Below are 24,713 nucleotides of genomic sequence, written 5' to 3' on the forward strand. Positions count from 1 at the left end.
ACTAAAATTGTGCCGAGAGCCTGATCTTATTTACTTCATGTTACATTCTTTCCAACCTGAATTTCTGCTGATTTTATTTGGAGGAAGCCCTTTACTTTAACTGATTGGATGGCCCAGTGTCATTTTGATCTGCTGCTTTTCAGAATAGAAATTTACAGATAATTTAAAAAATATTTTTTAGTACATAAACACTGTAGGTCACCTGATATATTTATCAGTGGTCTATAGTCCACTGGTTTTGAGCCAAGTCTAGAATTTATTGATAGTGGCTTAGAAGAATTTCAGCCCTTTTAAACTTTGCTGTTTCTTCTAGGCAGTAGAGCTTAGATTCAGAACGACTTGTCTTTGCTACCTTTTGTTCTACATTCTCTCCGGTTGACCCTTGCCCTGTCTTTCATTGGTAAGGACAATTTTAATATTAGCTCCAAAAGCTCATAGTTTTATTTCCCCTGCTGGGATAGGAGAAAGCCTAATATGTTCCCAAGCTGAACTTTAATTATCTGCGTTTTGAACACTGCACCACCATAGTTCCAGTGCTAAGTTTCTGAATTCTTTTTAAAGGACTTCTCTAATGTGCTATGGAAATTTGTTTTCCTATCCTCCTTTTTTTTTTTTTTTTTTGGCATCAGCACTGTTCCAGGGGATGATTTTGGCTTGATACCTAGATCCCTGTTCTTGGGTTTTGTTGGCTTTTTGAAAAATTGTCTTTCCGTATGGTTTGGTGAGTGGGTTGATAGCAAAATAAGATTTTTGGTAAAAAGGACAGAAGAATTCAGCTACAGCTGTGAACATGTTCTTTTTTCCTACCTTGTCATTGAAAATTGGGGAATCACTTTTAACCATTTTATGTGTGCATCCAAAGAGCACGGGAGGTGGTTTCCTGGGACAGGCGTATCATTGAGTGCCTCGATATGAGGATGCATATCCCTTTTAAAAATAAGAAAAATTATTTAAAATGTGTCCTTAGAAAAAAAAATAAAAAAAAAAAAAAAAAAAAAGCTCCTGTCTGACTAAAAAAGGCCTTATGTAAGAAAAAAAGTCAATATGAAGTCACATAAGCATATTAGAGTTAGTGGGGAGAATTTTTTAAAACTAAAAACAGGAAACTCCGTATCACTCCAGGGAAATAAAATGTTTTTGATTTATTTGTTAAAGTTCCAAAGGGAGAACGTTTAGAGTAAAATACACTTAGGAATGAAAACTGCCTTAAAGTCAAAGTAAAATGAGAATACTGCAGTAAAAAAGGAAGAACAGATTTTATGTGGGTACTCTACCACTGAAAATTTCCCTATTTTGGACAAACATTTTTCAGAATTTCAGATATCTTCCCTCCAGTCTCAAAAACATTATTGAGTATCCATTCATGAAAATAACAACATAGAGTTAAGGGAAAAAATTTTTAATGAGGGAAACTCACTTTTTCAAATACTATCATAAAGTTAGAATAACTGGAATTTGAAAATAACCAAATGTATGTTTAAAAGACATTAGTATTTATGGCAATCATCTCATATACTACACTCCCATTTTAAGTCTAAGAACAAAATGACTTAAAATATTTGTTTTTACAACAAGAATTTAAAAGACTGAAGCTAACACAGGGTACAAGAGCAGTCATTCACTGAGAAAACTAACCCTAGAAACAAGGGTGAGGCTACAAAAATTCACTGTAGTATGCTTGAAATTTAAAACATCCCTGGGCTCCCAAACAGAGGAGGAGCCCCACAACATTGTGACTCATAACACTGTGAGACTTATAGGGGCCCAATAAGATTCCCATAATGTTTGAGAAAAATGTCCACAAGCTTCTGAGAAAATAATGGAAAAAGGAACAATTTTTTAAAACTTTTTTCGTTGTATTGGGATATAGCTGATTTACAAAAATGATGTGTTCGGTTCAGGTAAACAGTGAAAGGACTCACCATCATTCACAGGTTTCCACCCTCCCCCAATCTCCCCTCCCATCCAGGCTGCCACGTGACATTCAGCAGAGTTCCCTGTGCTGTCCAGCAGGTCCTTGCTGGTTCTCCATGGTAAATCCAGCACTGTGTCCATGTCCATCCCAGACTCCCTGACTATCCCTTCCCCCATCCTTCCCCCCGGTAACCATAAGGTTATTAGAGTACTGAGCAGAGTTCACTGTGCAGAGTTAATTCTTTGTGCTATATGGTAGGTCCTTGTTGATTATAAAAAAAGAACAATTTTAAATATCCAAGAGCATTCTGTTCTTCTTAACAATCGAGAAATTTACTAAAGTAGACATTCAACTCCAGCCCACTCCAATCATGCTATCTATTCTAGACAGAAGAAAACAAGCAAGAAATTTTTATGTAGTTCACTTTCCAAAGGCATAGACTAACTAAAAAACTGAGACTGAGGACACTTTCCTCTATGCCAACATTCTGCACACCATTAGTTAAGGCCTATTTACAGAGCTTCTTTATACCTGGTATACCAAGTTCAGATATCAAGAAAATACTACAAGTAACACACAACCCACATGAAAGAGGAAGAGAAGGAAGGAGAGGGAGGAAGAGCAGAAACAGGCACAGCAAACATCCGAACCAGATGTGACAATGATGCTGAAATGATTAGATCACGGAATTTAAAGCAACCACAACTAATATGTGAAGAATATCTAAAAAACATATAAAGTGGACAGTCTACTAGAATGCTGAAATAATGTAAGTAGAGAACAGGAAGGACAACACTTTCAAGCAGAAATGTTAAAGATCAGAAACACTGTAAAAAAGATGAGATCAGTAGGTGATGTATACTGCTGAAGAAAGAATATGTGACACAGAGGACTTATCAAAAAACAATCCCTGTTCTCCCTGTTCTCAAAAAGAATCCCTGTTCTCCCCAGGGAACACTGGGGAGAAAAAAAGAAAAAAATACACAGGGCTGTGGGACAATCAGAAAAGGTATAACTGTGTTACTAACAAAACATAAAGAAATATGATACTATCAAACGATAAAGAAACCACAGGAATTATATGCAACAATGAATGAGAATTTCCCCAAAATTAAAATAAGGCCAACAGGCCATAGATCCAGGAAACATAAAGAATACCAAGCATGTAAAATGTACACAGCAAAAAACTACACTGAGGTATATTATTTTCAAACTGCACAAAATCAATTTTTTTTTTAAATCAAATCTTTAAGATAAAAAATCATGGATAAGAAGGCTGATGTATCTTTTGTTCTGATCTTTTACTGTAATAACAGTATCTGTACTGACTGATGTCTTGAAAGGGGAAAGAGTAGCAACAGGAATGATGACAACAGAAACACTATGGAAAAGGTAATTCAAACCTATCTTCAGTCACCAACTACTGATACATATAAAGAAAAGGGAAAAGTCAAGGAAACAAGATGCTTCAGAAGCTGTTAATGAGGCTTTTGGTGATACTGGAAAGATTTATGACAGAGAAAGCAAACTCTAATACTGAAAGGATCCTTGAAATCATAGTGCTCTGATAACTGATATCACAACCCTTTTTAAGGCAATTTTAATCTTTCATGATTACATCTCAACTGATGGCTGACAAGTATTAAGTGAGGTCCAGGTCAGCCTTGCTTTCCAGGTGATTCAGATGGTAAAGAACCCACCTGCCCAAAAGAGACACAGATGTAAAGAACTGACTTTTGGACTCAGTGGGAGAAGGTGAGGGTGGGATGATTTGAGAGAATAGCATTGAAACACACATATTACCATATGCAAAATAGATGACCAGTGCAAGTTTGATACATGAAGCAGGGCACTCAAAGCTGGTGCTCTGGGACAACCCAGAGAGATGGGGTGCAGAGGGGGGTTCAGGATGGGGTGACCCATGTGCACCCATGGCAGATTCATGTTGATGTATGCCAGAAACCACCAAAATACTGTGAAGTAATTATCCTCCAATTAAATTAATTAACTTAAAAAAAAAAAGAACCCACCTTCCATGCAGTAGATGCAGGTTCAGTCCCTAAGTTGGGAAGATCCCCTAAAGGAGGACAGGGCATCCCTCTCCAGTATTCTTGCCTGGAGAATTCCATGGACAGAGGAGCCTGGTGGGCTACAGTTCATGGGGTCATGAAGAGTTGGACATCAGTAAGTGACTAATACTTTTACATTTCCTTTTTTTCAAGTATATAGTAAGACCAATCAAATTTTTAATCTTTTTTCTTCGAGGGGGTGTCACAGGAGTAGACAGTAAATTTAAGTCTACCTTCATGTTAGTTATAGAATTCATAAAAAAGAAGGTAATAGGCACTTATTGATTTTATTCAAAAAGAATATCCCTTTTATACTTCGTACATTTTGTAAGCAAAACTTTTTAGTATGTGTGTATATCCCTTTAGTAACTACAACATGTTTGGATTAGAAATTCCTTATATCTATTCTCCTACGAGTTTGTGAATTTGTGGGAAAATTACACAGAAACTTTTTGTGTAGTCAGTTCCTACACAATGCATTTGGTAAACATGAATTTCTACAGCTGTTTGAGTATTTACAACTGACAATTTCCTATAGAAAAGTATGAAAACTTAGCATTTGTTTTACCACAAAGTGGTGTGACACAGTAGTCTCTGCTTCTAGGAATTAGTATGGGAGCTCTGGGGTTCACAGCCTGGCAGAACTGTCACCCTTATCCTGACATAAATTTATTTAAAAGTTGATTATCCAGTATTTTCCATATTATATCAGCTTACGTGGGGTTGGCCAAAAAAGTTCCTCTGGTTAAGTAAAAATAAAAAATCCATTTCTCATGTTCACAAAGAACTTTATAGAATAAAGTTTATAGAATTTTATAGAATGTATTCACTGTTTCGTTCCACTATCTTCCATCTTTCAAGCAACTTCATAATTCCATCTTCCCAAAACTTTTTATCTTCTTGATCAAGGGACTGTTTCAGGAGCCTTTTACATACTGAAGAGAATTCAAATTTTCTTCATTAAAAGAAATTTGTAAAAACTGAAATAAGTGGAAATCTGAAGGTACAATGTCTGATGGACATGGTGGATGAATCAGAACTTCCAAGGCAAGTTCTGTGTTTCTGTCTGGTCATTCAACAAGCATGCAGTCTTCCTGCTATCCTTATGGAAGATCAGGCATTCTGTTGACTAATTCTGTATGCTTTTCATCAAGTGCTGCATTCAGTTGATCTGACTGGGAATACCACTTGTTAGAATTAATCATTTGATCTTCCAGAAGAGGTTCGTAATAAAGGACTCCCTTCTAATTTCATCATATACACAACAAAATCTTGTTTACCTGAAGGCCAACCTCTGGTGTGGCTGATCATGGTTCATGTTTTTTGTGACGTTTCAGTACAAAATTGCAGGTGGAAATACAGTCAAAGGGTTTTTTCACTTAGCTTATGTGGGACCCAAACATCAAAGCAATTCGTATAAGCAAGCCTGTGCCAATGATTTTCAGCAGTTGATTCTGATACATTGAGTATGTTGGCTATCTCCTGTGGGGTATAATGCTGATTGTTCTCAACTAATGTCTTGGATTGGACCACTAGCAACTTCAACTGGTCTACCCAAATGTAGAGAATGCTCCACAAGAAATCTCCAGTAAGAAACATCAAAAACCACTTTTGAAAAGTTTGATTATTAATAGCATCTTCTCCACACATTGCATGAATCTTTTGTTTCAGTTGCACTTTCTCCTTTCCTAAAATTATAAAGCAGAATATGCCAAAAGTGTTACTTTTTTCCTTCCATCTTCAATAAAGTGGCTACACAAAAACTGACCAATTTTTGTGTACTTTTTCTCAATGTACACTGATATGACAGCTGTCCAGTACAATCCAATAAAATGGTTTCAAATGAACTTAAAGACAGTAAGTACTGATAGATCTCATCCTATGGAAAACACCAAACACACCTTTGTTCAACCAAATACATAATCAATGATTCACAGACTATGAATACATAATCAATGATCAGTTTTATCAGTGATTAAACTGATTTTAATAAAATTCCTAGCAGTGAAACTTTGAAATGCATGTATTCAGATTTATGGTAAAATTTTTCAGTTAGCATTATCACTAATACTTCAGTTTTTCTGTTTATATTCTATACTAAGCATAAGTTTACAAAGCAGAAGATGTGAAGAGTTGAACCATAAAGAAGGCTGACTGCCAAAGAATTGATGCGTTTGAACTGTGGTGCTGGAAAAGACTCTTGAGAGTCCCTTGGGCAGCAAGGAGATCCAACCAGTCCATCCTAAAGGAAATCAACTGTGAATATTTACTGAAAGGACTGATGCTGAAGCTGAAGCTCCAATACTCTGGCCACATGATGCAAAGAGCTGACTCACTGGAAAAGACCCTGATGCTGGGAAAGACTGAGGAAAGGAGGAAAAGGGGACGACAGAGAATGAGATGGTTGAATGACATCAGTGACTGAGTGGCAAAGAGTTTGAGCAAACTCAGGAAGATAGTGCCGAACACGGAATTCTGGTGTGCTGTAGTTCACGGGGCTGCAAAGAGTCAGATACAACTTGGAAACTGAACAACAACAACATAATAGAAACCTAACAATTTAATTTCCCATGTTTATTTTATTTTCTTGAACATTTTTTTCATAGCTGCTTAAGAAGATTTAAAAAATCACTGCACATTGATCAGAAAAATAATAAATGTATCTTCTTTTAAAACAATATGAAGAACTCTTAAAATCCAGCCATAGCAAAAACAATCTGATTAAAAATGGACCACAGAGTTTAACACTTCACCAAAGAAAATATACTGATGACAAAAAATCATACGAAAAGATGGATCACATAACATGTCATCAGGCAAAGCAAATTAAAGCTATACACTTATTTAGAAAAGTCAAAATCAAAAACACTGACAATACCAAATACTAATGAGAACAACAGGATTGTCACTCATTCCTAGAGAATATAACGTGATAAAACCAAAGAAAACAGTTCACTAGTTTCCTACATAACTTACACACTCTTATCATATGATCCAATAACCATACTTTTTACACAAAGGGGTTAAAAAGTTTATGTTGCCTTAAAAACCAGCCTAAGTTCTGATTTTAAATTTTAGATATCTCCCTTCGCAAGAGAAAAGGCTGACAATCCTTCTTTCCCCAAGTCAACAGTGTATTGTGAAACTTTATTACAATCAAGTGCAAATGACAGCTCAGGCTAATGTGCTCTACAAGCTCACATTCATGGCATATGGAAGAACAAACAGAAGAGAAAAATACTGCCCTCCAATCGCTCTTAGCTACATCATACTCGGAGGGAGACCACGTCAGAAGAGGTGAGGTACCTAACACCTGCTACTAAATCAGAGATCACTCCAAGAGAAGAAGGTCACCGTCCCATACTCCAGCCCTGGAAAACTGATATGGAGGTTCTCAGTTATAGTCCCTAAGTAACTGATTTTATATGGAAAAGACATGAGAGAAGTTGAAGATTAATACTATTGTTGAAAACAACGGAGACTATAATAATTAGGTGATTAAGAGGATGGAGGTTGGTAGTTCTCAGAAAGCAAATATCTAACCTATAAACTGACCATAAATTAAGAGAACTAGGAAAAGATACACACATGAAAGAATGCCTAAAAGTGTAAACAATCCTGAGAGATCACCAAAAAAAAACCCAAAAACAAAACTGCATGTGCAAAGAGCACCGTGTGGGAATAAAATAGGAACTAATCTAATCAGACAAGAACAATTTAAGACAAGGTCACAGTTATAAAACAAAATGTACAACCATAAGCCCACAAACAGTATATGTTAATATCTGAATGCCAAGAAATACAGGCAGACATGCAATTAATGTAATAAAAACATTAGTGAAACAAACAAGGGAACACTGTTAAAACCAGAAGACTTCATTAGCAAAGAATGCACCCTCTGAGAAACAATGAGATTACACACAACAAGAAATATAACAGTAATGAAACATTCCATCAGTAAATAAAAACAAGCAAACAAAAAGCAGTATGGGGAGGGTGGTATGGTTGTGGAGAGTTACAGGAAGGCAATACCAATCAAGGTTGGTATAAAATACATCTAACATGTACAGATTTCCATGGAAAAGTGTCTCCCAAAAAAACGGAAGACAAAGTGAAAATCCAAAACCAAAAAATGGGAACTGTCATGGAGAGAGACTGGAGTGACAAACAAAGGATTTCAGAACAGTTACTATCAAAGTAAGAAGGAAATCATCATATCAAAGGGAAAAAAATTAGGAACACAATGTCTGATCATTAATTTTGCGAGGGAAGAATTTTGAAAATAGAAGAAAATTTTAGTATCAAAAAACAACATGATGGAGGGAGAAACACACTGCAACAGCAGATCTGAACTGACAAAAGTAAAAAAGGCATATGAAATGATGTCATCAAAATGACAAAGAAAAGAAAGAAAAGTAAGTAAAGCATAAAAGAAATGTGGTATACCATTAAGTACACAAGTATGCGTGCCCAACTGCAGAAGGGTTCCCATCTCATCATACCCAGTGGCTGTTTATATCAAGACTTACTGGAGACCCAGCTCCCGTGTCTGCTGAGAGAACAGGTTCACGTACCAGACTGGCACTCAGAAGGACCCCCGGCTTTGGGGAGGCAGCTCTGGGAGCCCAGATCTACACTCTCTCCCTAGGAGAAGCCCCTCCTGAAATGTTCTCCAGGTCTGCCCATGAGGACTGGTCAGGCCAGCCCCCCACGGAACCAGGATCATGAACCAGGACACATATGGCCTCGAAGATGTATGTAGAGCTGTCATGCCTGGATGTCCATCTGGTTCTGCAGTCAAGAGTGTCCTGAGCAGGAGCCTGCTTTTGTAGATAGCTTTGTGGGTTCAGGGGCTTTGCAGGTGGTGCAAGTGGTCAAGAATCTGCCTGCCAGTGCAGGAGAAGTAAGAGACATGAGCTCAATCCCTGTGTTGGAAAGATCCTCTGGAGAAGGAAATGTCAATCCACTCTGGTATTCTTACCTGGAGAATACCATGGACAGAGGAACTGGGTGGGATACATTCCATGGGGTTGCAAAAAGTCAGACATGACTAAAGTGACTTAGCAGGAGCAGAATGCATATACATACAATATAAGAAAAGAACAAAGGCATATAACCCTGAGGAATAATATTGCAGTGTATTTAGTGTATTCTCTTTACTTCATATAGCCCAGATTTAGAGCAGAAGAAGGCAGCAACATGGGAAGGCCAACAGGCAGGGAGGAACAGACACACAGACACACACCCCACCTCGTGAAGTAGCTCAGTCGTGTTCAAACCTTTGTGGACTTAAACAGTCCACACACTGTTAGCCCTCCAGTCTCCTCTGTCCATGGGATTTCCCAGGGAATACTGCAGCATGTTGCCATTTCCTTCTCTAGGGGATCTTCCCAAAGCAGGGACTGAATTCACGTCTCCTGCACTGCAGGTGGATTCTTTACCACTTGCACCACTTGATAAGTACTCCCAAAGGGCGTTCTCCCCTAAATAACGGACTAAGATAAAAAGGAAAAAAGCAAGACAGAAAACATTTACATAAAAACCGCAGAATTGCAGTGAAACATCCAAAGAAAAAGTGTTATCTTAAATAACCTTTACCAGAAACAGTAAGGCAAAGTGCAGACTTCCTCAAACAAGATGGATGAATCCCAAGTTGGATTCAAGACTGCAGGGAAAATTATAAGTAACCTCACCTATGCAGACAATACTAGTCTAACAGCAGAAAGCAAAGAAAAGCAAAACAGGATTTTACGACCGACCCAGCTGGGGATGCCTCCTCCACACTGGGGGCTGGGACAGCGGGGGCCAGGGCGGAGGAGGCCAGGGCTCAGAGGCCGGTCCTGCTGTCCGCCTGCCTTGTGTTCGAGTGCCCATCTGCTGGACAGAATGAGCCAAGGGGATAGCAGATTTATTTCATTTTAAGAGGATCAACGTCCGAGTGACCACCATGGATGCGGAGCTGGAGTTCGCCATCCAGCCAAACACCACAGGAAAGCAGCTTTTTGATCAGGTGGTTAAGACCATCAGCCTTAGGGAAGTGTGGTACTTTGGCCTCCAGTATGTGGATAACAAAGGATTTCCTACGTGGTTGAAACTTGATAAAAAGGTGTCCGCCCAAGAGGTCAGGAAGGAGAGCCCGCTGCAGTTCAAGTTCCGGGCCAAGTTCTACCCTGAGGACGTGGCTGAGGAGCTCATCCAGGACATCATGCAGAAGCTCTTCTTCCTGCAAGTGAAGGAGGGCATCCTCAGCGACGAGATCTACTGCCCGCCGGAGACCGCTGTGCTCCTGGGCTCCTACGCAGTGCAGGCCAAGTTCGGCGACTACAACAAGGAGCTGCACAAGGCTGGCTACCTCGGCTCCGAGCGGCTCATCCCACAGAGAGTCATGGACCAGCACAAGCTCACCAGGGACCAGTGGGAGGACCGGATCCAGGTGTGGCATGCCGAGCACCGCGGGATGCTCAAAGACAGTGCCATGCTGGAATACCTGAAGATCGCCCAGGACCTGGAAATGTACGGGATCAACTATTTTGAGATAAAAAATAAGAAAGGAACAGACCTTTGGCTCGGCGTTGATGCCCTTGGACTAAATATCTATGAGAAAGATGATAAGTTGACCCCAAAGATTGGCTTCCCATGGAGCGAGATCAGGAACATTGCTTTCAATGACAAGAAGTTTGTCATCAAGCCCATCGACAAGAAGGCTCCTGACTTCGTGTTCTACGCGCCCCGCCTGCGGATCAACAAGCGGATCCTGCAGCTCTGCATGGGGAACCACGAGCTGTACATGCGCCGCCGGAAGCCCGACACCATTGAGGTGCAGCAGATGAAGGCCCAGGCCCTGGAGGAGAAGCACCAGCACCAGCTCGAGAGGCAGCAGTTGGAAACCGATAAGAAGAGGAGAGAAACCGTGGAGAGAGAAAAAGAGCAGATGATGCGTGAGAAGGAGGAACTGATGCTCAGGCTTCAGGACTACAGGAAAAAACCAGGAAGGCGGAGAAAGAGCTCTCCGACCAGATCCAGAGAGCCCTGAAGCTGGAGGAGGAGAGGAAGCGGGCCCAGGAAGAGGCGGAGCGCCTGGAGGCTGACCGCCTGGCCGCGCTGCGGGCCAAGGAGGAGCTGGAAAAGCAGGCAGCCGACCAGATCAGGAGCCAGGAGCAGCTGGCCACGGAGCTCGCGGAGTACACAGCCAAGATAGCCCTCCTGGAGGAGGCGCGGCGGCGCAAGGAGAACGAGGTGGAAGAGTGGCAGCTCTGGGCCAAGGAAGCCCAGGATGACCTGGTGAAGACCCGGGAGGAGCTGCACCTGGTGATGACCGCGGCCCCGCCGCCGCCGCCGGCGTAGGAGCCGGTGAACTACCACGTGCACGAGGGCCCGCAGGAGGAGGGTACGGAGCTGAGCACCGAGCTGTCCAGCGAGGGCATCCTGGACGACCGCAACGAGGAGAAGCGCATCACCGAGGCTGAGAAGAACGAGCGCGTGCAGCGGCAGCTGATGACTCTGACCAGTGAGCTGTCCCAGGCCAGAGACGGGAACAAGCGGACCCACAACGACATCATCCACAACGAGAACATGAGGCAAGGCCGGGACAAGTACAAGACGCTGCGGCAGATCCCGCAAGGCAACACCAAGCAGCGCATCCACGAGTTCGAGGCCATGTGAGGGGCCGGGCCTCGGCTCCACCCCGCGCCGCCCCCGGCCCTGCGGCCGCCACCCTCTCTCGGCTCCTGGTCCTTTACCAAGAGAGCAGTTACTTCAGTGGGAGTGTTCTGGGGCTGGGACCGGCGGCAGTTTCCCTGGTTTATTTTTTCCAATTGTATCATAGTGCCAAACAGGCCTCATTCTTATTTTTATTGAATCACTTCCTGTTTGTTTTTTTTTTTTTTTTGCTTGGAGCAGGACGAAATCAATTAAGGAAAGATGGCAGTAAAGTCTGAAATAACTAACTCCTCCATGCTGGCGTGTGTGATACAGATTCAGTATAATTAAAACCACATCGTGGCTTATATTCTGTGCCATACTTTTTTTCTATCTGAAATTAGCTGAAATTGATTTTCTTCTTGATTTCTATGAAGGATCCTCCTCTGTATATTCGTTTTTTGAAGGGTGAAATGTTTGAGGCAATTCCTTACACACGCACACCATTTCCTTCCTCCAGGCCTTCAGTTCAGTTGACGAAATCCTGTGATCATTTGATTCCTCAGGATAAACAATGCTGGATACTGTACTCTAGATAAATTTTTTCCTTTTGCTTAACAGGTAGAGGGCTACATTGTTGGACTTACACACCTAAATAATGATCAGCTATACAGCATAGTATTTATATGTAAGCGATAACATGGGTTTCTAACATTAGTTTAAAAAAAGGGAAAGTTTCATTCTGTATATTTTGTTACCTTTTACAGAATAATAAAAGAATTACATATTAAAAAAAAAAAGAAAAGCAAAACAGCCTCCTAATGAGGTTGAAAGAATAAGTGTGAAAAAGCTGGCTTGAAACTCAACATTAAAAAAACTAAGATCACAGTCCCATCACTTCATGACAAGTACAAGGGGGAAAAGTATAAGCAAGATAGATTATATTTTCTTGTGCTCCAGAGAGTTGATTTTGTTGATATTTCTCCTGGCAATCTTGATCCCACTTGTGATTCACCAGCCAAATATTTCACATGTACTCTGCATCAGTTCTGTTCAGTTTAGCCGTTCAGTTGTGTCCGACTCTTTGCGACCCCATGGATTGCGGCACGCCAAGCCTCCCTGTCCATCACCAACTCTTGATGTCAGCTCAAACTCATTTCCATTGAGTCAGTGATGCCATCCAGCCGTATCATCCTCTGTCATCCCCTTCTCCTCCTGTCCAAATCTTGCCCAGCATCAGGGTCTTTTCTAATGATATACCTCTTCATATCAGGTAATCAAAGTACTTTAGCTTCAACTTCAGCATCAGTCCTTCTGATAAATATTCAGGACTGATTTCCTTTAGGACTGACTGGTTTCAGCTCCTTGCAGTCCAACAGACTCTCAAGAGTCTTCTCCAACACCACGTTTAAAACCATCAATTCTTCTACTGTGCATAGCGGTTGAGAGTGACAATATATAGACTTGACATTTATTTTTCAATATTCCAACCAGTCTTTTGTTACATATCCAGTTCTGTTGCTTCTTGTCTTCCATACAAGTTTCTCAGCAGACAGGTAAGGTAATTTGGCATTCCATCTACGAACTTCCCAGAGTTTCTTCTGGTTCACACAGTTAAAGGATTCAGCATAGTCAGTGAAGCAAAAGTAGATGTTTCTCTGGATCTCCATTGATTTCTCTTTGATCCAAGGACAGCTGCAATTTGATCTTTGGTTTCTCTACCTTTTCTAAACCCAGCATGTGTATTTGGATGTTTTGGTTCACATACTGCTGGACTTAGTTTGAAGGATTTTGAGCATTATCTGGCTAGCATGTGAAATGAGGACAACTGTACTGTAATTTGTTGGAGAAGGGCATGGCAACCCACTCCAGTATTCCTGCCTGGAAATCCCATGGACAGAGGACCCTGGTGGACTACAGCCCACAGGGTTGCAAAGACTTCAGCATGACTGAAGTGACTCAGCATGCACACATGTACTGTACTTTGAACATTCTTGGGCACTGCCCTTCTTTGGGACCAGAATGAAAACTGACCTATTAGTGAAGTAGAGGCTTAATTTTGGGGCTTTGCAGGTGGCAACACTGGTAAAGAATCCTGCTGCTAATGCAGGAAACAAGAGATGTGGGTTTGATCCCTGGGTTAGGAAGTACCCCTGGAAGAAGACAGAGCAACCAACTCCAGTACTCTAACCTGGAAAATCCCATAGAGAAGCCTGGACGCTAAAGCACATAGGGTTTTAAGGAGGCGGACACAACTGAAGCAACTTAGCCTGAACATGGGTTTAATTAATGAAATGCAGAATATGGTACCCCAAAATATGTCTATTTGGCATAAGGATTATTTTTACACGATTATTTTTTAGAAATAGCATATGAGAAAAAAAAAAAGAAAACAAAGCTGTGAAAATACTAGAAGCTGAAAGTTAACACACAGAATCTACTTCCAGTAAACACAAAGATTCTACTTCCATCTGTTAACTGATCTGAGGTTGCAAATGCACACTCCCAACTACCACTCTGATACTGCATGGATGGAGAGAGGGGAGAGGGGAAAATGCACGGAATTTTTAGGGAAGAAATTATACAGGCTCCTAGAGAAAAAAGATGGTAAACAGATGTTCACAAGAAATCAAAACTTTCAAAACGTACAGAAATTATATTCTGTATGTCAAATTTCATTTGTGCCAGTTTTATGCAATCTCACAACAAAGATTCAAGGAAGATGATGGGCCAAGTGGTCTGAAAAGATGAATCCTTGAGGATTCCTAACTTGACTCTCACAGTTCGACAAGTATGAGACCCTGAAGCTGGAGCTTATTCTTGTTTAGTCACTAAGTCGTGTTCAACTCTGTGAACTTGTAGAGTCTGGCCTGCCAGGCTTCTCACTCCATTGCAATTTCCAGGGAAGAATACTGAAGTGGGCTGTCACTTCTCCTCCACGGAATCTTCCTGACCCAGGGTTGAAACTTTCATTTCTTATGTCTCCTACTCTGGCAGGTGGATTTGTTACACTAGCATTGCTCATGACTTAGTCTATATCTGAGAGTTATTCGGTTTGCTCAGTTCCTTTCATGTACACATGACAAACACATGTTTAAAAACTTCTGTTTATTCTTCTGCTCTTATTCTGTCTTTTACTGAGAGATGAGAAGTAGGAACTCACACAGATAGAAGGGAAAATATTTTTCCTCCCTACATTTGACAAAAAACAAAGCACACAATTAAAATTTGTGGCTAAATCACTTATTAAACAAATTAATTTTATGTGACCAAACTTTCTAGAACACCAAAAAAGATGCCCTTTTCATCACATGGGACTGGAATGCATAGATACTCAAGATACCTGGAGTAACAGGGAAGTGTGGCCTTGGAGTAAAAAGTGAAGCAGGGCAGAGGCTAACAGAGTTTTGCCAAGACAACGCACTGGTCACAGCAAGCACCCTCTTCCAACAACACAAGAGAAGACTTTACATATCGACATCACCTGATGATCAACACCGAAATCAGACTGGTAATATTCTTTGCAGTCAACCATGGAGAATCTCTACACAGTCAGCAAAAACAAGACAGGGAGCTGACTGGGGCTAAGATCATGAGCTCCTTACTGCCAAACTCAGACTTAAATAGGAGAAAGTAGGGATAACACTAAGCCATTCAGGTATGACCTAAATCAAATCCCTTACAATTATATAGTGGAAGTGAGAAACAGATTTCTGGGATTAGATATGATAGACTACCTGAAGAACTATGGATGGAGGTCCCTGACACTGTACAGGTGGCAGTGATCAAGACCATCCCCAGGAAAAAGAAATGCAAAAGGCAAAATGGTTGTCTGAGGAGTCCTTACAAACAGCTGAGAAAAGAGAGGCTAAAGGCAAAGGAGAGAAAGAAAGATATACCCATCTGAAAGCAGAGTTCCAAAGAATAGCAAGGAGAGACAAGAAAGCCTTATTCAGTGATCAAGGCAAAGAAATAAAGAAAACAATAGAATGGGAAAGACAAGAGATCTCTTCAAGAAACTCAGAGAAACTAAGGGAACATTCCACGCAAAGATGGGCACAAGGAAGGACAGAAACAGTATGGACCTAAGAGAAGCAGAAGATATTAAGAACAGGTGGCAAGAATACACAGAAGAGCTGTACCAAAAAGATCTTCATATTCAGGTAACCACGATGGTGTGATCATTCACCTAGACCCAGACATCCTGGAATGCGAAGTCAAGTGGGCCTTAGGAAGCATCACTGTGAAAAAAGCTAATGGAGATGATGGAATTCCACTTGAGCTATTTCAAATCCGGAAAGATGATGCTGTGAAAGTGCTGCACTCAATATGCCAGGAAATTTGGAAAACTTAGTAGTGGCCACAGGACGAGAAAAGGTCAGTTTTCATTCCAGTCCCAAAGAAAGGCAATGCCAAAGAATGTTCAAACCACCACACAATTGCACTCATCTCACATGCTAGCAAAGAAATGCTCGAAATTCTCCAAGCCAGGCTTCAACAGCTCTCAACAGAACTCCAACAAGCCAGTTCGTCAGCTGAGAACTTCCAGCTTTTCAAGCAGGATTTAGAAAAGGCAGAGGAACCAGGGATCAAATTGCCAACCTCCGCTGAATCATCAAAAAACTAAGAGAGTCCCAGCAAAACATCTATTTCTGCTTTATTGACTATGCCAAGGCCTTTGACTGTGTGGACTGCAACAAACTGTGGAAAATTCTTCAAGAGATGGGAATACCAGGCCACCTGACCTGCCTCCGGAGAAATCTGTATGCCGATCAAGAAGCAACAGTTAGAAGCGGACATGGAGCAGAAGACTGGTTCAAAATTGGGAAAGGAGTATGTTAAGGATGTATATGGACACGCTGCTTATTTAACTTTTATGCAGAGTACATCATGTGAAATTCCCACCTGGATGAAGCACAAGCTGGAATCAAGATTGCTGGGAGAAATGTCAGTAACCTTAAATAGGCAGATGACACCACCCTTATGGCAGAAAGCGAAGAAGAGCTAAAGAGCCTCTAACAAAATGAAAGAGGAGAGTAAAAAAGCTGGCTTAAACTCAACATTCAGAAAACTAATGGTATGTATCATGGTATCTGGTCCCATCACTTCATGGCAAATAGATGTGGAAAAAATGGAGACAGTGACAGGCTTTATTGTCTTGGATTTCAACATCACTGCAGGTGGTGACTGCAGCAATGATACTAAAAAGCACTTGCTTCTTAGAAGAAAAGCTTTAAAAAACAGACAGCATATTAAAAAGCAGAGACATTACGTTGCCAACAAAGGTCCATCTAGTCAAAGCTATGGTTTTTCTAGTAGTCATGTATGGATCTGAGAGTTGGACTTTATTATAAAGAAGGCTGAGCGCCACAGAATTGATGCTTTTGAACTCTGGTGTTGGAAAGGACTCTTGAGAGTTCCTTGGACTGCAAGGAGATCCAACCAGCCCATCCTAAAGGATGGGTGTTCATTGGAAGGACTGACGCTAAAGGTGAAACTCCAATACTTTGGCCACCTGATGAGAAGAACTGACTCACTGGAAAACACCCTGAGGCTGGGAAAGATTAAGGGGAGGAGGAGAAGGAGACTACAGAGGATGAGATGGTTGGATGGCATCACCGACTTGATGGACATGAGTTTGAGTAGGCTCCATAAGATGGTGATGGACAGGGAAGCCTGGCATGCTGAAGTCCATGGGGTTGCACAAAGTCGGACATGACTGAGCAACTGAACTGAACCAAAAGCACTAATGTATCATACCACTAACAGCTTACTTTAGCCAACTGTTATTTCCACTAAACACATTTGCAGACAATCATAAAATGTCTATCTACTCTATATATCAAGCTGTTTACTTGTATAAAAAGGTTAACATATTCTTGCTTGAGACAGTTCTTATTTGGTATAGGCATTTGCTGTTGTTGCTTTTAGGCAGGGCAAACCTTTTTTCAAAGTGCTTTTAACTTACTAAATAAATGTCTTGAGTAACAAGGAAGTATGCACACAACTTAGAAGATGGCACTCATCTTAAATATAAAAGATTCCCTCAGGTTATTTATTTTCACCTATTTCTGAGAAGAAAAATATTATAAAGCAGTGAAAATCATGTTTTACTTAAGGTGCTGTGAGCTAAAAATGCTACCTACCAAAGCAGTAAACAAAGGATGGTGCCATCATCAAGTCATCACATTACAGCTGCCTTGATGCTGAGCCCTGAGAGAACTTTGGATAAGGCAGGATTTAACCAGTCTATAGATGGTATTAACTAGTCAACTACTGTGGCCACTCCTCTCCCCAGAGGACACCTTGAAGGGACTAATGATGACAAGCACTGTAACTAGCCCCAGATAGTGGAAGGGCATATGAAAAGTGCATATGATTTCTATGAGCCCAGACTTCGCATCTTTCCAAACAGAAAAATACTGAATTCGTTGAGATTTTTGGATTTCTTTAACAGTAATCATTTTGGTCAAAAAACACATAAAAAGATGATCATCACTAATGAGCATTTAGCAGAAATGAAATCAAAACTACAGGGAGATATCACCTCACACCAGTCAGAGTGGCCATCATCAAAAGTTTACAAACAATAAATGATGGAGAGGATGTAGAGAAAAGGGAACCCTTCTACACTGTTGGGAGTGTAAGATGGTGCAGCCATTATAAAAAACAGTATGGTGTTTCCCTAGAAAACCAGTTATCATATGATCCAGCAATACCAATCCTAGGCATATATATTGAAAAGACAAAAACTATAGGCCAAAAAGACACATGTATCCCAATGTTCAATGCAACACTATTTACAATAGCCAGGATGTGGAAGAACCCTAACTGTCCACTGACAGATAAACAGATAAAGATGTGGTGTGTATATACATATATATATGGAACGGAATATCATCCAGCCATAAAAAAGAATGAAATGCCATTTGTAGCAATAAGCATGGACCGACAGACCATTATACTGAACAAAATAAATCAGAAAGAGAAACTAATATCATACCATTAATCTTCTGATACTCTGAATACCTGGTCTTTGTTGTAAAAATTTCTATATAACCTGGCCTTACCTTATATATGTGGAACAATCCCTTAGAGTTATCTGAGGTGCTGTGTCCTAGGCCTAAGTCCTCAGTTTTGTCCACCAAATAAAATACAACTCTACACTTTCAGGTTGTACATTTTTTTCAGTCCCAGTCAGAACTTAACAGATTATCATTCCTGCACTTCAGGTAGATTTTTTACCAGCTGAGACACAAGTGAAGCCCAAGAAAACTGGAGTGGGTTTTATCCCTTATCCAGGGATAAGGGATCTATTATTACCATCCAATGTCATGGACAATGTCAGATTTTCAAATATTTTCTAACTTAAGTAAACAACTTTAAAAATCAAGAGCAAAAATGAGAAATGTTATTTTTACTTATAAAATAAAAAATATATTTTGTGTAAGGTCTGTTTATAATAGACAGCTCCGAAAATACTTGGAAAGCCCTGAGTGAAGTGTTTTTTTCTTTGGTTCACTTAATGCTAACGAGAGGACTTATAAGGAAACCCTAGGAATTCTCAGGATGAGGCTGGGTAGGGAGGAGAAAGGATGCAGAATAAGCACTAAAATAAATTTCTGAAAAGTGAGATTTGATTATTTCAACCCAATTCCTTAGGGACAGAAGTTCCTGAGCTTAGAAAACTTTCAGATATCATCTCTGTACCTCTTCATTTTCCTTTTCGTTTGCATCCTTTACAACATTCCTTATAATAAATTAATGTTTCCCTGAGCTTTGTGAGTCATTCTAAAAATTAATCAAACTCAAGAAGTGGGTTTGGGAAACTGTGTAATAGCTGGATCATCAAGAAGATACATGACAACCTAGATAAAACTCACTTCTGAAGAGGGCAGTCTTGGAGGACTAAATCTTTTTCCTTGTGGGATCTATGCTATCTTTAAGTAAATAGTGTCAAAATTTGAGTTAAAATTTATAGGACAATACTGAGAACTGGAAAATTATTTGATGGTGCTGGAAAACACTTCAGGGTAACTCTTTCATAAGGTTTCCCATCTGCATGTATAGATGAAAATATCACACAGCAGCTTTTTCTAATGTGATGAGGTTTAATCTTCACATTTCTATCTACTTTTTTTCTCAATGCTTGTTTTGTTTATGAACTTGCATGTGTGCAAGCTAGGTCACTTTAGCCTTGTCAGACACCTTGCAACTCTATGGACTATAGCCTGCCAAGCTCGTCTGTCCACAGGACTGTCCAGGCAGAAATACAGGAGTGGATAGCCATTTCCTTCTCCAGGGGATCAAAGTTTGATCACCTACCCAGGGATCAAACTTGCATCACTCTCTCACATCTAGGAGATGTGTATTGGCAAGCAGGTTGTTTACCACTAGCACCACCTGGGAAGCCCCTTCATGAGCTTAGAAGAAACTAAAATACAGTTCTAAGTATGTTGAGAAAATGTAAAAACAATTTCATTTTTCTATGTTGCAAATGAAGCAGAAATTGTAAAAACAAAAAAGATTACCTTTTGGATAATCTTCCAATAAGAGGTTGAAGTGACCTAACTGACAAAAGAATTCAGACTCCACTTTTCCTTCAGCTTTTAAGATTAGAGATTCGTAGCAGCAAACAGCCTAGAAAAAAATAATAACAATAAATAAGTATCAAGAAAAGAACAAAATCCTAATTGCATGCTTTCTGAGAGAATAGCTATATACTATGGGAGAGTACTCAAGAAATCAGTCAGTGTTATTTCCATGAAGACTCAGAATCCAAATTTTCTGGAAATCAGAAGAAAGTGGGACTTCCCTGATGGTCCCAGTGGTTAAAAATCAACCTGCCAATTCTCAGAGATAGGATTCAATCCCTAGTAGGGAAACTAAGATTCCACATGCTGTGAAGCAACTAATACCACGCCCTGTAACTACGGAGTCTGTGTGCCACAACTAGAAAAGCATGTGCTTCTCAACAGAAGCTCCTGCATGCCACAACTAAGACCCAGTGCAACTAAATAAATAAATCATAAATATTGTAGAAAAAGAAATTAGAAGAAATAGCTTTCTAATTACTTAGCAGAGCCATCACTTATGATTCAAGTTTTGTTTATGATTCAAAGCTTTCCCATATGATGAAAAAATGGAGAATAAGACCTATCAAATAAGATGATTTTGAAGTTCCTTTAATGACTGTTAGTTTCCAATCTAAATTATAACTTCAATCCTTGTTCACATAACTGAACTACACTCATATAAACACAAGGAGAAAGAACTTTACTGAATTTCAGAAGCCATTAACCACATTTGAAATGTGGCAAGTCCAAATTGAGATGTGCTATAACTGTAAACTATAAAACAGATTACAAAGATTGCATACAACAGACTGATATTTACTAACAATTTTATGCTGACCATTAAGTTAGATATATTATTCAATTTCATGTTCCTCTTTACTAGTTAATAGAGCTATCAAATTTAAAAATCATACGAGGAATTAAAATTCTGTGCTTTACCACATTTCTATTGGATAAAGCTGCTCAACAATAGTTACTAACTCAGCTATTTTTGCAAAGAAATGTTACATTTTCGAGCACCATACACAACTTACTTTAGTTTTTCAGGCAAATACATCATATATTTTCTTACTAATGCTGCTCACATATTTCAAACATACTAACTCAAATATTATCTCACCCCCTACCACAGATATTTCTCATGCTTTCATCAGAGAAAAAGATAACACTTAAAGAATCTCTTTTAAAAAAAAAACAACTTTCAGAAGTCTGCAGATAGATGAAATTAAGATTTTATTAAAACATCAGAAAGAACAGTATTCTGGAGTATCTGCAGAAAGAACAATGTTCTGCAGAGTTTTCATGAATGGTGGGAAAATTTATTCATATATTAAGATACGGGGGATGGGGAGGGAGTTCCATAATGATCCAGAGGTTAGGTGTCCACACTTCCACTGCCATTATTCAGGGCCAATCCCTGGTTGGGAATTAAACAGCCTGACCTATGACTGTCAAACACACAAAGCACATCTGCTTTAATCATTAACATAAAGAACGTCAAGTTTAAAAACAGAAATAAATAGCTCCCTTCCTACAGTGTTCATGGTAACACTCTCAAGACAAGATTCCTTTACTATATTTTAATTTACATAAAGTTTAGGCCAAACCATGTATAAACCAGAATGACTACCCTCTATCTTCTTTTTTTCCTTTTTCTTTTTGGCCATACCACTTGGTTTTCAGGACCTCAAATCACTAAAAACAATTAAAAATCCGAATTTTTTTCTTAGGTCCCGGAAGTCACTATAAAGTGAAAATACAAAATTTCAAGCCTCTGTCAACTTAAAAAATTGTCAAAACCTAGAAGATGAGAGTTCCATATTATTTTGTGGGACTTTTTAAGACTTCAAGCCCAGGAGACAAAATCTCAAGAAACCCTGAGAAAACTATTCTGAGGAGGCAGGCAGAGGAGTCAGGTTAAACAGAAGTTTGCAACAAGGGCCAGGGAGTTTGAACATCAAAAGATTATTCTTAACTAAGGAAAACCAGCTGTCTCAAGTTAAGGAATTTAGCCCTTTTCTATGTATGGGAAAACGCAAGAGTCTGGGCTTACTGAAATCAATCACTGACTAGCATCCTTCATTTGATTATTTATAATAATCAAATCATTTGATTATTATATAATCATTGATTATTAATCATTTGATTATCCACATCCTTAGTTCCTTTTTCATGTAGAAAGTCATGGCAGCCCATGGCTGGCTGCTGATGAGCACACATTGTTCTTCCTGTGCTTAGAAATTAACATTTAGAGGATGGAATCCCTAATGGTTGTGATATCCATGTGTATTGATTTGGAAGGAAATACTCCTTACCATAGTCCCTCCCTGTGATCAAAAATTGAGCCAATTTGGGAGATATTTCATGACCACTTTTTGTTCCATGGCGTTGGGAGGTTCTTCCCAGATCAGACAAATAAGAAGTTCTATTTCTATGTCACTCCAGGTGTTAACTTCTGGATTAGACCCATTGGTAAGTAATAAAAGATTCTCTGGATCCTGCATCTTCTAACCAATTAAGATCCAGGAGATATTTTTTTTTTTTTTTTGCTTCTTCCCTTACATGGAATCAACTATATAGTTATTAATTGTATACACAACCATATCTCTGATAAGTAACTTTAAGTCACCTGGTCACCAACACATTTGTTGGAGGCAGGGTTACACCTCCAACAATCTTAAGAGACAAGGGACAACAGTCTTATAAGATGAAGTAGCTCATTAACACTGACAAAGTTATAAAGCAGCAGAGAGAAAAAGACGAAAAAAAAATTGAAAAAGAGAACAAACTAAAACTAGTATACAAATAAAATAAACTAGTATACAAAGAAAACTAGTAAAACAAATTAAAATTAGTATAACTAGTAGGAATCCAAGTCTAGTAAACCATCAAGTCCAAAGGAAATTTAGCTGGATAAGACAGATTTTGGCAGGATCAGGCAGAAAAATAGGGAAATGTTTCATCTTCGTTTACAAAGGCATACTCTATCAGCTTATTGTAGGTCACAGCATAACAGTAAAAACTTAACTGAAAAATAGCTTTAACTGTCGGTTTTCAGAAGCCAAAGTTACGTCATTTATCGGCTCATTCAGTCCCATGTAACGGATTCCTATTGACCCACATGAAGTAATCAGGATTTTTCATTAACAGATCGTCACTGTTACCACATACAGTAGCATTACCTAAAGGCTATCGGAAACACACATTTAAAATTCTTTTTATAGTCTTTTTGAAAATTATTTTCTAAAGGCAGTGTAAAATTATGATAATCTATAAAGGACAAAATTTAAATTATGGGCTAAAGATTTGAGGACAATGCAATTAGGAAACTGATTATTTCTATAACATAATATTTCAACATTATAACTTGAATTATGATAACTATAACATTATGACTGATGTGACTGATAAAGTTTGATTATTATGATTGATAATTTTATAACATTATTTCATGATATATCACATATTACGGATTTCATGTAAAATTCTGTGGTATCTATTAATATATTGATACTTATCCATACATTACAATCTAAAGTTTACCTCTCTAATTCTGACAATGTTTCCAAGTTTAAAATACCAAAAACGTAGCTTAATATATCTAAGATGTCTCACAGATGTTTCTTTGAAGCATCCATACCAGATTTCATTTCACTTTCTCAGTTGTGTAAGACTCTTTGTGACCACATGGAATGCAGCACGCCAGGCTTCCCTGTCCACCACCAAACCCCACAGTTTGCTCAAACTCGTGTCTATCCAATCAATGATCCATCCAACCATCTCATTCTCTGCTGTCCCCTTTACTGCCCTTCAATCTTTCCCAGCATCAGGATCTTTTCCAAGAAGTCAGGTCTTTGCACCCGGTGGCCAAAGTATCGAGGTTTCAGGTTCAGCATTCAGTTCAGTTCAGTTCAGTTCAGTCGCTCAGTCGTGTCCAACTCTTTGCGACCCCATGAATCACAGCATGCCAGGCCTCCCTGTCCATCATCAACCCCCGGAGTTTACTCAAACTCATGCCCATCGAGTCGGTAATTCCATGCAGCCATCTCATCCTCTGTCGTCCACTTCTCCTCCTGCCCCCAATCCTTCCAAGCATCAGGGTCTTTTCCAATGAATCAACTCTTCACATGAGGTGGCCAAACTGCTGGAGTTTCAGCTTCAGCATCAGTCCTGCCAATGAACACCCAGGACTGATCTCCTTTAGGATGGACTGGTTGGATCTCCTTGCAGTCCAAGGGACTCTCAAGAGCCTCTCCGACACCACAGTGCAAAAGTATCAATTTTTCAGCGCTCAGCTTTCCTCACAGTCCAACTCTCACATCCATACACGACCACTGGAAAAACCATAGCCTTGACCAGATGGACCTTTGTTGGCAAAGTAATGTCTCTGCTTTTCAATATGCTGTCTAAGTTGGTCATAACTTTCCTTCCAGGAGTAAGCGTCTTTTCATTTCATGGCTGCAATCACCATCTGCAGTGATTTTGGAGGTTCAGTATTAGTGCTTCAAATAAATA

The 24,713-nt window shown here is 39.6% G+C and overlaps 2 protein-coding genes across 9 annotated transcripts in view; one reads left to right on the top strand and one right to left on the bottom strand.

Annotated features, from left to right (window-relative positions):
• The window catches only part of LOC122434312 (lysine-specific demethylase 6A-like), a 168,111-nt gene that overhangs the window by 126,421 nt on the left and 16,977 nt on the right, over positions 1-24,713 (bottom strand). For all 8 annotated transcript variants that reach the window (XM_043457501.1, XM_043457497.1, XM_043457503.1 and 5 more), the window contains exon 3: positions 20,154-20,262. In XM_043457501.1, coding sequence (XP_043313436.1) covers positions 20,154-20,262 — 109 coding nt within the window. The remainder of the gene's footprint in view (positions 1-20,153; positions 20,263-24,713) is intronic.
• LOC122434313 (ezrin-like) lies at positions 9,897-11,661 on the top strand. The gene is given in 2 exon segments (XM_043457505.1): positions 9,897-10,958; positions 10,961-11,661. Coding segments are annotated over 2 exon segments (1,713 nt in total). The 5' UTR covers positions 9,897-9,931; the 3' UTR covers positions 11,647-11,661.

This window comes from Cervus canadensis, chromosome X (genome assembly GCF_019320065.1).
Source record: "Cervus canadensis isolate Bull #8, Minnesota chromosome X, ASM1932006v1, whole genome shotgun sequence".
In the NCBI taxonomy this organism is placed as follows: Eukaryota; Metazoa; Chordata; class Mammalia; order Artiodactyla; family Cervidae; genus Cervus; species Cervus canadensis.